The sequence below is a fragment of the Antedon mediterranea genome, chromosome 7 (genome assembly GCF_964355755.1).
Source record: "Antedon mediterranea chromosome 7, ecAntMedi1.1, whole genome shotgun sequence".
Lineage (NCBI taxonomy): Eukaryota > Metazoa > Echinodermata > Crinoidea > Comatulida > Antedonidae > Antedon > Antedon mediterranea.
In genome coordinates this window covers 910914-923206 of record NC_092676.1, presented here as the reverse complement: position 1 = coordinate 923206, position 12293 = coordinate 910914, and the positions used below count along the sequence as shown (strand labels likewise).

At 33.0% G+C, this 12293-nt stretch overlaps 2 protein-coding genes across 5 annotated transcripts; both read left to right on the top strand.

Moving 5' to 3' along the window:
* The first annotated feature begins 65 nt into the window (after positions 1-65).
* LOC140054829 (transmembrane protein 39A-like) lies at positions 66-7721 on the top strand. Of its 3 annotated transcripts, none has more exons than XM_072099924.1 (8): positions 66-268; positions 1015-1234; positions 1625-1699; positions 1922-2064; positions 2690-2972; positions 3509-3693; positions 4230-4350; positions 5729-7721. In XM_072099924.1, the coding sequence occupies exons 1-8, from the start codon at positions 159-161 to the stop codon at positions 5945-5947; spliced, it is 1356 nt and encodes a 451-aa protein (XP_071956025.1). In that variant the 5' UTR covers positions 66-158; the 3' UTR covers positions 5948-7721. The 3 variants fall into 3 exon arrangements, with proteins under 3 accessions (XP_071956025.1, XP_071956024.1, XP_071956023.1); XM_072099923.1 differs by having other exon boundaries at positions 1625-1708; XM_072099922.1 differs by having other exon boundaries at positions 1625-1708; positions 1910-2064.
* A 577-nt stretch (positions 7722-8298) lies between these two features.
* LOC140054469 (uncharacterized) lies at positions 8299-11154 on the top strand. 2 transcript variants are annotated; one of them, XM_072099472.1, is made up of 4 exons: positions 8299-8552; positions 8793-9138; positions 9304-10613; positions 10751-11154. In XM_072099472.1, exons 1-4 carry the CDS (start codon positions 8332-8334, stop codon positions 10986-10988), a joined length of 2115 nt encoding a protein of 704 aa, XP_071955573.1. In that variant the 5' UTR covers positions 8299-8331; the 3' UTR covers positions 10989-11154. The 2 variants fall into 2 exon arrangements, with proteins under 2 accessions (XP_071955573.1, XP_071955571.1); XM_072099470.1 differs by having other exon boundaries at positions 8790-9138.
* The last annotated feature ends 1139 nt before the right edge of the window (positions 11155-12293 follow it).

Below are 12293 nucleotides of genomic sequence, written 5' to 3'. Positions count from 1 at the left end.
CCTCAACGTAAAATTCCTGAAAGGTCAAGTTTCCCATCATTCTTAACAGCGATGTGTAGTTGTTGACTTCCGGCAAGAGAACTTTAATGTTTACAGGTTACAACTGATGAATAAATCAATAAAAGTCTTTAAATTTTACTTTTTTCAATGCAGCATCAATGGCGGGTGGTAGACGTGGCCCAGGAAGACAACCTGCGAACCGTCCAGTTCCAATAGCTTCAGCACAAACTGCTAGAAATTCGCCCCAAAGTGCAACACTTCGCCAACGGTAAGCGAGGCCGAGATAGATGTTTATGAATGAAGCCAGAAAATACTTTGTTGTCCCCACCAGTTGATACTGATGGTGATGCTGATAGACTGGGCGGCCTAGCATATTATTATGATGGTCCCTCAAATTTATAATCTTGAGATTGTGTTACTGTTAAGCTTTAGTTAAGCGTGTAGTCTAATTTTATAAATTTATTAATATTAATCATTATTTAATTGTAATTTAATTAATGTATTTTAATATATATATTTTTTTTAAAAATAATTATAATTATTAGGCTAGTCCTACTGACTATAGATAATAGATACTGTTTTGAAACGATAAAGATGACGAAATCTGTGAGAATGAGAAAAAGTCGCCCCAACCGAGACTCGAACTCGGACCGTCTGCTTGATATGCAGTTGCCCTAACCATTATACTGTTTATATACACAATAGTAAATCTTATATTTGGTAAACGTTTACTGGCCTGCCCATTGATTGAAATATATATTTATACTGGGTAACCTCTTCAGTCAAAGACTGGTCTCCCAGAGGGCCCATGTGTGTGTTCAAACCAGCCATGTATGGTGTAATAATGGTAACCCATGCTCATTATGATGATTGTGTACAAAAGCAAATCAACAATATTATTTTGATGCATTTCATATGTTTTAGTACGTTTATAAAGATAAAAATAATTGTTTGGTAAATTTTAGATTGGAAATCAATAAAATGTTTAATAAACATGAATTTATTTTATAACAGAAATGGACCAAATGTTGTTGGAAATAACCCATTGATGACCACGACCTTAATCACCATTACCCCGATACGCCATTTGGACATCCCGTCGCTGCCAGCCGATGGAAACCTCTTCTTTGAATCGATGATGTTCTTTTACCTGTTGATGGCGCTTTTCATCCAGTATATAAACATCTACAAAACTGTCTGGTGGCTGCCTGTACCGCCATCAAATACAGCTTTGGTTAGTTTGACTTGCATACTGTAATAACTGGACACAAAATGTATATATATATATATATAGGTAACTTTATTCCAAAAAATGTAACAAAACCACGCACTGTGGATTTACAAAATCTGATACGTTCTTATATGCATGCATCCTACAACAACAAAAAATATAAAATAACGTAAAAATAAAGATTCAAAATAACAAAAGCCACTTATTTCTGTTGCTGGCAATCTCACGCAAATTAATTAGGTCGTTTAAATTATTTATCTTAAAATTTCTGATAAATAAATCATTTCTAAGTGTACTTAACAGATTGGTTAGCAACATGCAAAGAGTGAAAGCTATTATTTGCACATTTTTTAATAACGTTTAGAAATAAATTGATTTCCTCTTATTTTTCAGAACTTTTACCTGATAAACCCATTTTTAGTGATCTTCATTACTGTTGTTTTGTCAAGAAGGCTCATTTGGAGTTTGGTGCGTGATGTAAGGGTTGCATTATTCTTTAAATTATTAAATTAAAATATCAAATTTTTAAAAACCCATCTTTTTAATTCTTTGTAATTCAATTTGTTTTCTCTCTCATCCCTTTTTTATTTTAAGAGCTTTTGGACAATCTGCATTTGCACATTAACATTAATTAAATTTTATAACAAATTAAATCTATTCAATTTTGTTACTATATAGGTATCATTTCAGGGTAACGTGATGTCTGTAAGCGTGTGCTTAATGCAGATGGTTAAGTTCATACTAGTAATTGGCTTCATCTTCTTAGCTGGCTATTCACTATGGAAACTGTTCTGTAATAATTCACCATTGAATATACTCTTCCTTGCATATCCGTAAGTGTTATATAGACAGATCACTTCCTTATAATTATTAAATATTACATGTGAGGAAGAAATGCTTTTTACTCTGATAAGAAATTACTAAAATGGTCAGTGTAGAATGTTATGTTGCTAGTAGGCCTAGCACTCATCTCAATAAATTGGAAAATTTATTGTGATTAAACATTTATCTCTTTAGACTTCTTTTTTAAGATTGAAACTTGTGAAGGATGAAATAAATACTTTTATATAACACCTATATAAATTCCTGTCATTTGATTGGACGAATGTGGGTCACATGGCGTGCAATAGTACGCACTATTCAACGATCGTTAAATAGTACTTTTTGAAACATTTTTGTGTACGAAAAAAAAAACGTCTAGATGTTATATAAAACAAATAATGAATGTTTTGTATTCGTGTAATGGTACAAATAATGGCACTTGGTGAATGATGAAAGGTTATATCAACTCGGCTTTGCCTCGTTGATATAACCTTTCATCATTCACCTCGTGCCATTATTTTTACCATTGCACTCATAAACATTCATTATTTGTATAATAGTTTATTAATAACACAGAATGGCATTATATATTCATTCACCAAAACTGCAAATTTAATATAATTGTTTTCATTTCAGTTTGGTATCTTATTTTCTTCTCTATGGTTTGACCTTTGACACCAGTACGCCAATATTTCAACTTCAGTCCACGTTAAAGTCAATGGAAGATGATTACAATAAAGTGGGATCACATGACCTTAACCGAATGATTCCAATGCATAAATGTACGCATTCGCCGTCGGATACTCGTCGAGAAGCTGATCTTTTAAAAGTCGATTTCAATATGAGAATTAAAAACGTGTTATTTAATTCAATGGTTTGCGCTTATTACGTTGGTTTTGTTCCGATCTGTTTTTTGCAGGTAAAAATTTATATTTTATTTTGTTTTTTTTTTTTGGTATTTGATAGAGTAATCTGTTATTTCCCTATGTTTAAAGTGGTACAAATTCAAGTAATCCACACTACTCTGGTGAAAACATTTCCTGTAGAGTACATCGTTTACCAAGAGTATTTTAATTGAATAACACTTAAAATAAAGAAATAAAGATAAAAAACAGAAAAAAAAAACCACAAGAAACTTAAAACCAAAGTAGAGAGATGCACTGCTACTTTGACCAAAATTTGTTAATTTATAATGTAATTCTATTATAATAATACATTTTTTAACAACTATGCCTTTAAAATTATTATTATTATTCAGGCAAAATATACATTTTACAAAATATAATACAAATCAACTAATTAAACAAACACGACGCAAGGAGAAAATATAAAATCATAGTCACTAGCTGCCAGGAAAGCACAAAAGCAGCCTAAGTCACAGTTTGTCACCAATTATGTGTGTACCTCCAACCAATGACTACTAAAGTTATGTAAATACATTTTTTTTTTACCCAGAGTTCAATATACTTGGATCTATGGTGGTCATGTCAACATATAGCGTTTGTATGGATTAACTCGTTTATCATGTTCAGTTCACATTTTTTACCACATAAGTATTGTGATGTTCTGCATCGTTGTGCACTACATCTTGGCTGCTGGCAGAAGATAGACCATGGCTACAGTAACACACCACAACATGTGTAAGTATAAACAGCTGGTATGTTTTCTAGCAAATTAGTTTACATAATTAATTTATGAGTTTTTTTTGTTTTTTTTTGGGGTTTTTTTGTATTCAATATTTTACACAGAGTTGCTACACAAGGTGTAACCACCTTAGCTTCAAAGTGCCTAAGATAACAAATACAAATATTCGTAAACAGCAAAGAAACTAAAAGAAACATCAATCAAATCTACCAGAATTAAAGAAATTGCTGTACATAATAAAACAACAAACCATTTATGAGTTGAATGGTGAAAATATGCCACAAATTATATATTCTCTTCATTCAATGAATACTAAACATTCATTAGAAAATGTCACTATCCTATTCAGTAGCACTATACTAAACATCAAGTTATACCAGGGAAGAGTGAAAGCACACTCTTCTTGGTTAGTGTAATTTCAATATTCCCTGGTTTACGTAACCCAATTAAATAGCAAGTATACACTCAGGTCAATGTACTTAAAAGCCCCATTGGTATAATGGTATAAATAAATATGTAATGTTTTTTTTAGCTGGTCTGACTTAACGGTATGGCCACAAGGAGTGCTTGTAAGATATCAGAAAGCTTTATACAAAGCAGTTGGACAACAAAATGTGGCACAGCCCTCTGATAGCTCTTATGCTAGATTTTATGTAAGTATCATCAATGTATTTGTATGCTGATATAAAATATTATCTAAAACAACTAAAATATTACAAATGGCAGATCAGTTCATTGCACCGTTTTCTGTGTCTGACATAATTCATATCACTGTTGCCATTGTCTTTTGCAATTTCCTTCCTGTCGTTTTTATTGAAAATATTAAAAATGGCAAAATGCAGTTCTTAAAAACAATAAATGTAAATTTCTTAACACTTTGACTGCCAGAGGTTTTTCCAATTAGAAACTGCCACCGCCAGCGTTTTTAGCCCAATTCGATGTTTTTATTAAAGCTGATTGAAACTATGTATGTGATCTGATTTATATTTAATTTAGACTAAAATAATCATAAAGATTTTAGCTTTACAATGGTACCAAGAACGATTTTTAAATCGCAATATGTAAATCGTAATAGTAAAATGAAAGTAACCCACTTTTTGAGTTTTTCGTAGTTTCGCGCAAGAAAGTCGAGATATTCGCGATTTTGTGCAAGACATCACAATATGAAAATATCGCCCGGTGAGATCAACAAACAACGAAAAAGTTACTTACACGGCACCGATAGGCCTATAAAAACAAGTTATCACTATCGAAAAATGTATTACATTTATAAATCATAAATCTTACATCAATGTTTCGCCAAAATCGACATAGTAAAGACACCAGGCCTAAAGTTGGTCCGGAACCGTTTTACGACTAGGCCTAGGCTAGCCTAGCCTAGATAGTAAACTGATGATAATATCCATACCATTTCAAAACAAGTTTGTTGCGTGAAACTCGGTCACTTTCAGTAAAACACCAAAACAATTAGGGTATACATACAATAATAAAATTAAAGACTTCATATGGAAAATGACTCCATTATTTTTTATTCAGATAACAAACAAACATGTCAGTCCACAAAAACCTTCGGCGGCATAGCTAGTGCGCGACCGATACACAATGCGCCAAGCCATCGCTCTACGCGCTACTGTGATGCGCGGTGTTTGTTATTTCGACAGGTACCATTTTCATATTTATAGTATATACCAATAATTAACCGATCTACCGGATTTCGTAAAAAAACGCGAAACACGAAGATCTTCGTGTTTGGCAGTCAAGCGTTGTGTTTTTAAACACGAAGATCTTCGTGTTTGGCAGTCAAAGTGTTAAGAGTCATTTGATTGAAAATTGGGCCTTTTTTATTTATAACCAGATTATAACAGCCTTCACTGAGTTCTCTATTAAATGTAATACTGATGTAATATGATTTTTGTATGTAATTGTTCTGGATCTGACAAATCATCATTGTAAATGTCTAACTTCCTTTCCTAGAACTAGTTATCAGCTCTCATTGTACAGAAAACACACTTTTTATTTATTTGTTTTCAGTTCATGTTCAGTCAGCCACTGCGTGTCCTCAATATAATGGTAACGTTGCAAATATTTGTCGTCCTGTACCAGTTGTACCTGCTAGCTCGTTACTCATACTGGAACTATGTCATATCAATCTCACTGTTACTATTCTCCAATTACTATGTGCTTTTTAAGCTTCTAAGAGATCGGTTCGTCCTCGGAAAAGCGTACGCTATCGATGACCCTGACAAATGACAGGTTCAGTTTCACTAGGTTGGCAGTCTGTTTCACGTTGATATTCTCACAACCTCCTCCCCCGCCGCAGGGAACTGGTTATTTTATTTAATATAGTGTACAATGTTAGCATGACATCATAGAAAGTATAAATTGAAGAATGCTTTGTTATTGATAGGATATCAAAAGAGTAACATCTTTACCTCAAAATATCATGAGACTGGAGAGTACTGTTGACACTGGGCGATGTCTAGCAGTTGACCCTGGGCGATGTCCAGCAGTTGACACTGGGCAATGTCCAGCTATTGACACTGGGCGAAGTCCAGCAGTTGACACTAAGCGATGTCCAAGTGTCCAGTTTAATGGTCAACATTCTTCATGTATATACTTTCTCTGGTTGCATGTTCATGTTGAATTACAGTAGATATTCACCTTTTGTAGTGAGAATTATTAAATGTTTTGCTTTCTTTACTTAATTCGTCCGCTTTCTTTCTACCAGTCATATAGATAATATAGCATAAATAGTTTTTGTTATTATTTTATAGTTAATTGTTTTCAAAAGTATTTAATTTTAGGCAAAAAGTTACTGTTTAATTTATAAAAGCATTTTCTTTGTTTTTATTTAGTCTAAAAATGTGGATTTTTTTTACTCTACTAGTTTTCAATTCATTAATAAATGAGTTGAAAATAAGATTTAAATTAAAAAATATTTTACTAAATTAGTAACCTTTACCTTTTTAGTTGTAGTGGTGGTATTATACAAATTACAAAAGGTTTTATACAAAAGTTTCTGTTGAAATTTTCTCTTCCTTTGACGTTTCTCAAGCATTCTATTTTTTTCTTACAAATCTACACTGTAAAAACATTCCAATGTATTTATCTATATGACTGGTAGAAATGTTTTTGTTTTAGAAAATTAGACGTCTAGTGTTTTAGACTTATTAATGATTAGCAGCAAATCTTTCCCTTCTTAGTTTTTTTCTATTTCAATAAATGACACTTACTTCAAGTTTCCCAACATTTTATACATAATTAAAAATCATTCACTTTTCTTATTACATTGTTACTTTTTTAGGGTAAAATAATTAGAAAGTCATAATTTTGAATTTTTTTCTTGTTTCTAAAAAATAATTTCATAATTTAATTTTAAAAATTATGTTAAAGCATTATATGAACATTCCATGTAAATGTTATTAATGTTTTATTACATTAATTTGTTTTCTTTTTAAAATAATTTTTAAATGGTGACATATTTTATACTTCCATGTTTGTGGTGCTGAAAGGCTTCGAATCAGGCTGGTTCATTTTGTTTACATTTATTAATTCATTTAAATCTAAAAAAGTCACTGTATTTCATATTTGTAATAAGTATGATCATTTCTTATTATGCCATACATTTTTAATCTGTCGTCATGCAGGGATGTACGCGCAACAACGCAGCACCTGTCGTTTGCGATTGGTCAAATTAATTGCGTGGCGCGCACATCATTGCGTACGTTGTGTCTTTATGGGGAGATTCAAGTACACTTGTCATTGTCATGTTCCAACTGTATAAGTCCTTTTTATGTCGTGTTTATGTCATTTGGACTTAAATTACATAAAACTCACGTCCCCAAACTCCCCTATATTTTACGACGGCTGCCAAATCACAGAAACTGAACCGTTAAAGGGCATTACTACCGGAAAGATTAAGAAGGGATGATGTTTTAACAAAAGTATTGTTGTAGTCGCTGAGTATCGACGATTAATATTTATATTATTAATTTGCTTGTAATAAATGCTACTTGCAAACCGATTATATTATCTTCTGTACTTTTGTATTGTGTGAATGTTTATATCAGCCAAGTCTATCATATCACATATACAATGTATAATTTGTTTAATACATGTGTTGCTTCATATTCGATGATTGGAAAACAGCAAAACACATTAAAAACGAAGTCTTACAGCTTTGCGTTTAGTCGATGACTAAAATCATCATCAGTTACAAAACGCCGACAAAACAAACATTATGGTTAGTTACATCTGCTTAGCTCTATAATTAAATTCGCTATTGTTTTTATTCGTTGTGATGTGAAATAAAATTTCCTTACATCACACATAAAAAAAAAACCGGCTAAAATATTGCTTGTCCAATATTTATTATTTTATATACATAATAAATAATGAATGTTAAGTTGTTAGTTCTTTCAGAAACCATGAAATCACGTAAGTACGCTCTTAGTCACAAGCGCGCGCGTGCCCGTACTCTAGAAACAATGTTGCGCACCTTCCTAGCAACTTTGTTTATATTCGATGTTCGATAGGCAATGCATCTTTAGATCATTTTGCGCTCGTCGAAAAAATAATTTCTCAACAAGAAAGTTGTATAAAATAGACAGAGTTTGTAAAAACAACAGTGAATTATGAGTGAATCTGTATATATACCCTGTAATTATTGGAGTTTTGTTCAAAAAGTAGTAGACTCTCAAGTTTGGAAGCCGATAGAAGATACACTAGATTCTCGATTAAAAACAATTGTGCAACGAACCGAAGAAACACAGAAACGCATTGAAACAACCACACTTTCTGATTTACTGTCTCGAATATGTAATAATGGAGATTCACAAGATGCTGCTAGCTGCAGGTATGATGAACTAAAATGTTATTATTAATAGCCTAGGCCTATTGTGTGTGGTAACAATCATAGGAGGTATAGGCCTAGGCCTATGCCTAATAACGTGGTAAATATTGATAATTGTTTAAAAAACGAAGATAGCCTAGGTCTAGGCTAGGCCTACTTATCATTCCTTGTTTTAGTTACTATGTTGTGAGTAAAAATGTAGAAATGCTAGCACCTTATACGCTCTTTATACACTTTCAGTAGCTCAGTTTTTAGTTCATTAAGTAGCGATTGTCATAGTCAAGAAGAGACAGAAAGCTATTCACCAATTGACTATAATAATAGTAGTGATAAGGATAACGATGTTACTTCCACAACAAGCAATGACACTGTCGACACCATCAATACAGTACTGACCGAACACGACATTGTACCAAGTCCGTCTGGACCCGATAACAGATATCAACAGGACAGGCCATTAAGATCATGGAAAAAGATACATGCGGTCTTTTTGAACCGACGTCGAAGGCGGTTTTGTGACCGCGGCAGTCCTCGATCGGAAACGTCTTCAAGTAGTGTTGAGTGGTGCTCTCTCGAAGAGTCCATGGAGGTAATTAATGTTCGTGTTTTTCAATTATCCAAGCATTAACAATAAATACATAAAAAGCTTTTCTAAAATATATTCTTTGAAATATATTTTTCTTTTAATGTAATAAGAAACGATAAGATTATTAAACTGTTTAACGTTTGTTTGTTACACAATTTATCATATTAGAAGGAGGGTTTATTACGTGGGCCATTCGAAATTGATTTTGTAAAACCTCAGTACGAAAATGCCTACATCAGAAGCACATGTGATCAAGAAGAAGCAGAGACAGTATCAAAGGCTAAGAAGAAGGTAGATCTTTCGAAACTCATTGCCGAATATGATCGACAGAACACGAACTTTTTGATCAAAATACCAACAGATATGTCTCCCAACATTCCAAAGACAAAGTTGAATTATTATGGAAAAAGACCAAAGTCACCCTCAGGTTCACCAGGTACCATTAATGTAATTGTGGATCAAAATATTAAGCTAGAAAGTGTTAGAAAATCTCCTCCAAAATTACTAGATAAAGAAATAAAGAATACGGAGCTGGAAATACATGTAACAGAACCACCTATGGGATTAAAAGTCAATCTAGAAAACTTTGTTATAGCTAAGCCGTTTGTACCAGGTAATGCTAAACAGCAATTGGAAATAACACAAATAGAAAACAACGGTAAAGACAATACTGGAGAGATAACAGAAAACCACAATGTTGCCGTTAACGAATTGCTAGATAATGCGATACATCTAGAAAATAAAATGACTAACGAAAAACACGAAGAACAACCGAAAACAAAGTTAACTGCGATGGCAAAAGAGTTTGTTCCAAGGAATGTCACTACTGATGTTGCTGCGTCGTCCAATCTTACAGAGGAAAAACAAGACGTTCCTTCTTTTTTCCAAGATTCTAGAAATTTGCAGAAAAGAGAGGATCCAAAGCTCTCTGAAATATTTAATAGCGCCTGTAAGTTTAATGACAGTGCATTACTAAATGAAAATAAAGACATTGACCACACACAACTTAATGGTCCAGTTACAACAAAACAGGCAGTTGAAAGTGACTTTTCCCACCAACAGCAATGTCCAGAACCTGATAAAAGATGTGGCACACTTGGTCAAACTGTTACTGACCACACACAGCCTCTTCCTCGTATTGGACTGCAGCCTCCATCTGGTTTGGCACAACTTAACAGGCATCATCAACCGATAATTTCTGCTCACCAGCCAGTTTACAGAGGAGGTGGGCCTACGATACAAAATATCTCAACCACTCAACAGCAGGTACATAACCAATATATGTTTCAAATGCACGCCAACAACAACTCAATGTTTTACCACCAACAAGCTCAGATGCAACAAGAGAATCAGGATTACGTAGCGTTTATGCACGCGATTTATCAACAACATCATCTGGAGATGACCAACCGGCAGCAAGCAGGCAATGTTTCAAGAATGCAAGATCCAAATTTGTTGCATCCTTATCATAACCATCTGTGAGTATCTTCTTTATTGAAAAATGTTGCGTGTTTCCATTTTGTCTTTTACATTACTTTTTTATTTGTGAGATAGGGCTTACAAATTATTGGTTTAATATAAATGACGTCATTGTTTTCTTTACATGAAATAACAGAATGTATCAAATGATGGCGGGTGGTGTATCACAAGTACAACCTAACGCTGAACAATCTCAGTTGCTGCAATATCAGGAACAGTTGGCACGAAACATCGCGAATGCTCATCAACCACCACAATCTACTATACCACCTTTACAACCACCCCAATCCACTGTACCTAGACCAACAGCATCACTTATGGACCGCTTTAAGTCACCGTCCATGGTTCCTGAGTTTATTCCAAGGAATAAGTGAATATTATTGGATTGGTAATCTTCAACAAACATAACTACGAGAGTACCTTCCGATGAACGTTAAGTTCAGTCCCAGCTGTATATTAAACATACTACCAGACCATATGAAACACATATTATATATTGTAATATGTCAATAATAATAAAAGATCGATAAACTAAGAAAAGTTCATTTTTCTTGCCCATAGATAAATTATAATATCTATTTTATGGCTTGCCTAATGAACAACTGTGCATGTGTTTTTGTAACGTCAAAACTTACTAAACTAGTTCATGTCTATCAAGAAAATGTCATATTTCTTTGAATTGTATTCTCAAGATTAGACTTAATTCATGTGATTTGCGCCCTCAGCATCAACATATTTCGTACAGCATGTGCAGGTTTATAAATCTCAAAACCGATGACGTAATTACCAGTTAATAAATGATTGAAAATACTTCAAAAGCAGTAAAGTCTAAAAAGAAGATACATAGCACCGGCCATTCATGTGTATCAATTTAACTTCACATTTTACGAAAAAGTCTATTGTTTGGTATGGTAGTTTTAAGATAATTTGAGATAAGTGTGTGTGACTTCATGTTGTGTTTATTTTTATGGGTTTTTTTTGCTACAAAAAATTGGTGATTTGTAAACGTTCCAAGTACTGCAGCCTTTATGTTTGACATGATCCTTGATTGCGGTATCTTTAATTTGTTATCATCTAAAGTATAAGATGATTCATCAAATGGTGGCGACAGTTTTATCCTTGATCTTCTGAATTTCAAAGTACCACTAATAATATTAACTTATTTGGTTTCTATTCAGCTGTTCTATTTACATAACATTAGATTGTATTGTGCAAATATGATTGTATTACTAATGTTCTGTCTACACTATCAAACTAGTTTGACAAAAAAGTATGTCCATGGGCACATCACATTTTTTGTCACATAGAGTTTGATAGTGTAGACGGAGCTTTAGAAGCAGAAAACCAAAACAAATAATAATATATAACTATTACTTATTATTGTGTGCGCATGCGTGCAAAGAGAAGGTTACAATACCTTGTTTAAAAGGTATAACGGTTCGACAATTGAATTTAGGTCTGTGCTGCCGGAAAAAGATCATTTGTTACGTAATAATAAATCACTGTTTGATAACAGTCATAATACATTTTTTTTTGTTATACAAAATATGACAATTAGGCACTGGATGATATCATGTAGATGAGTACATTTACCATTGCTTTTTTAACATAGAGAAAACGTTTTTTTTTAACTAATATGGATAAGGAGTCGTCTATTAAATGAGGTTCATAGAAATTAT

Coding starts and splice junctions, on each gene's coding strand:
- LOC140054829 (XM_072099922.1), top strand. CDS start 159: ATGGCGGGTGGTAGACGTGGCCCAGGAAGACAACCTGCGAACCGTCCA. Junction 2,065..2,689: donor ATACTCTTCCTTGCATATCC/GTAAGTGTTATA, acceptor TTTTCATTTCAG/TTTGGTATCTTATTTTCTTC. Junction 3,694..4,229: donor AGTAACACACCACAACATGT/GTAAGTATAAAC, acceptor TGTTTTTTTTAG/CTGGTCTGACTTAACGGTAT.
- LOC140054469 (XM_072099470.1), top strand. CDS start 8,332: ATGAGTGAATCTGTATATATACCCTGTAATTATTGGAGTTTTGTTCAA. Junction 8,553..8,789: donor CAAGATGCTGCTAGCTGCAG/GTATGATGAACT, acceptor ATACACTTTCAG/TAGCTCAGTTTTTAGTTCAT. Junction 9,139..9,303: donor CTCTCGAAGAGTCCATGGAG/GTAATTAATGTT, acceptor TTATCATATTAG/AAGGAGGGTTTATTACGTGG.